Source organism: Triticum urartu, chromosome 7A (assembly GCF_056163025.1).
Source record: "Triticum urartu cultivar PI428250 chromosome 7A, HENAU_Tu73, whole genome shotgun sequence".
Classification (NCBI taxonomy): domain Eukaryota; kingdom Viridiplantae; phylum Streptophyta; class Magnoliopsida; order Poales; family Poaceae; genus Triticum; species Triticum urartu.
In genome coordinates, this window is record NC_141879.1 from 150,945,513 (window position 1) to 150,948,206 (window position 2,694).

Genomic DNA, 2,694 nt, shown 5'->3' on the forward strand with positions numbered 1-2,694 from the left:
GGACGCGGCGGACAGTGAGAAGGCGTGCGAGGCGTCCGTTCCTCGTCCGCGCCGACGCATTTGGGGCACAAATTTGGGCCGCAAATACGTCGGCGCGGACACGGAGCGGACGCGATTTGGGTATGGGTCGGCGCGTTGGGCTGCCTCTTTTGTCCGCGCCGACCCAAACGGACGGCGGCGGACGAAATGGGTCGCCCCATTGGAGTTGCTCTAAGGCCAACTCCACTCATGACCCCAAACGGACGTCCGATTTGATCAGATTTTGACCCTTTTGGGCGGCAATGGGTTCGCCCATGTACGCCTCTGTCCGTTGGGTCGTGGGTGCGCCCAGCACGCGCCCGCACCCCAAATCATGTCTGTGTTGGACGTGATAAAAAACATAAAAAACAAAAATAAAATGACTTAAAAAGTAAATAAACGCAGTTAAAAAACTTAAAAAATAATTTAAGGGGTCATGGCCATAAAACGGCTCAGTTCCACGATTCACTTAACGGCCCAGTGCCATAATTAACATAAAAACAAAAAAATGCCGCTCGCGAGCTCCTGCCACGCCCGTCGATGTCGTGGCCGTCACCGTCTTCAGTGGCCGCCGGTGTCGTCGTCGTCGCTGACGAGGTCGACGTGGTCCGGCGGCGTCCAGAGGTGGGCCGGCGATCCGTGGTGCACGGGGGCGGCGGGCCGGAAGGTAGCAGGTGCCTGCACCACCTCCTCCTGTGGCGAGGCGTCTCGCTCCGGTGACCGCGGCGGCGTGGGGCACCAGTTCACACCCCCCACGACGTCCGCCATCTCCGGAGTCGTGCACGACCAGCTCCAGTGCTGGCCCACCAGGCCCGGGTGGAACACGGCCACTGGCGGCTCCTCCATCACCTCCTCCTTCGCCACCATCTCCAGCTCGGGGATGGCGACGTCACCGGCCGCGAAGAGGGCCGTCATCTCCTCGAGGCCCTCCCATTGGCGCTCATCGTGCGTGCGCATGGAGTCCTCCATGACACATGCCATGAGACAGGCCTCCTCCTCCGCTGTCATGCGAGGAGGTGGAGGTGGTGACGGAGACGGGGAAGGCGACGCCGTGGGCATGAGGCCGCGCAATCGCATATGCCCGCGCGCCTCCCGACGTGGCCGCCGCGGCCCCGACACCGTGTCGGTGAAGTAGGACGCGCGCCGCATGTCGTGCTCATCTTGGAGCCACGTGTCCCAGAGCACGGAGTCGGGGGCGTACCTCTCGTTGTAGTAGAGGTCGTCGGGGAGGAGGCGGCGGCGGCCCTCGATCTCATCGCGCCGCGCACGGCCGCTCATCGGCATCGGCGGGAACGGGACCCGGTCGGCGGTGAGGTGCCAATTGTTGGGGAGGTGGACGTCACTCCACGGGACCGGCGTCCTCGTATCCCAGTACCGCCGGCATACGTCAACGGCCAGGTACTGCAGGTCGCGCTCGCCGACGGCCCTAGGGGCGATGGTGAACGGGGCAGGCGTGGGGGCCCGACGCGACGACGAAGCGGCCTCCTCTTTCACGGAGCCGCGATGGCGTCCCGAGGAGGAGCCGGCCTCGCGGTCATGCTTCCCCTTGCGGCCGTGGTTCCAGAAGTCCATGGCTGCGAGGCGGCCGGCCGGCGAGTTCGAGGCTAGGGTTTTGGTGCTGTCGGATGTCGAGCAGGCCGCGGGGTGGAGTGGGAGTGTGGACGACGACCGATTCATGGCTTCCCCATTTAAGAAGGACCGCGACAGTTTGGTTGGGCGGATGACAGGCGGGGCTGCCCGTGCGTGCGCATTGATTTGGACGGGTGGAAGGTAGGTGGCCGCCTGCCACGCGGCCCCAACGCGGACAAGTGATGCGTCCGTTTGGTGTCCATCGCGACCCAAACCCGCGCATGTTTGCGCTCGAAATGGGTCGGCCCGGACACAAAACGAACCAGATGGGTTCGGGCCGTCGCGCGCTGGACCAACCGGTTTGTCCCTTTTACCTTAATCGAACGGGCCCGGACAGAATGGGTCGTGCAGTGGGGCTGGCCTAAGTACTCCTTCGTCTTGTAATATAAGAGTTTTTTAAATTAATGTAGTATTAAAAACATTCTTCTATTATGGGACGGAGCTAGTAGCTTTGTAAGCAGCACGTGGAGCCGTGGCTGGCGCACCACGTAGCAAGTAGCGAGGCCATGGATGATAGATCCACCACAATATGCCAAATTTGATGTTTTGATCCTTTGCGCAAAGTTTGAGCGGAATTGACCCTATTTTAAAAAAAACATCTATCATCGGGGTCTTTGACAGTAGGGTTGCATAGCCTACCGCCTAAAGCCTCGGTGATAGCCTACTTATCCATGTCAGCTCTAGTAACGCCCATCGTTTCCTGCCATCCACCTACCATCGAGGACCCTGGCGGTAGCCTGTGCAACCCTACCGCCAAAGACTCCGGCGGTAGGTGCTGAACAGTTATAAACCCACAGGGGCCAGGTCGCGGGGCCCACTCACGAAGCCAACCCCCATCTTCTCCCCTGTGCCGCGCCCAAAGTTTTTAAACTATTTTCCAATTTTTGGGTGATTTTATTGTTCATCCAAATGCATGTGAGCTTGGGATTAGAAGAGCACTTTCAAGCTCAAGGGGTTCACACAACCAACACCGGCTAACACCAAGGCCGGTTTATATAAGGACATCATAACCACACGCCTAACAACTTCATTCCCCTCTTACAACAA

The 2,694-nt window shown here is 59.8% G+C and overlaps 1 protein-coding gene across 1 annotated transcript; it reads right to left on the bottom strand.

Moving 5' to 3' along the window:
• Positions 1-579: 579 nt before the first annotated feature.
• LOC147958686 (uncharacterized) lies at positions 580-1,590 on the bottom strand. Its single transcript, XM_087532249.1, has one exon. The coding sequence runs from the start codon at positions 1,588-1,590 to the stop codon at positions 580-582; it is 1,011 nt and encodes a 336-aa protein (XP_087388375.1).
• Between the last annotated feature and the right edge of the window lie 1,104 nt (positions 1,591-2,694).

Coding starts and splice junctions, on each gene's coding strand:
- LOC147958686 (XM_087532249.1), bottom strand. CDS start 1,590: ATGGACTTCTGGAACCACGGCCGCAAGGGGAAGCATGACCGCGAGGCC.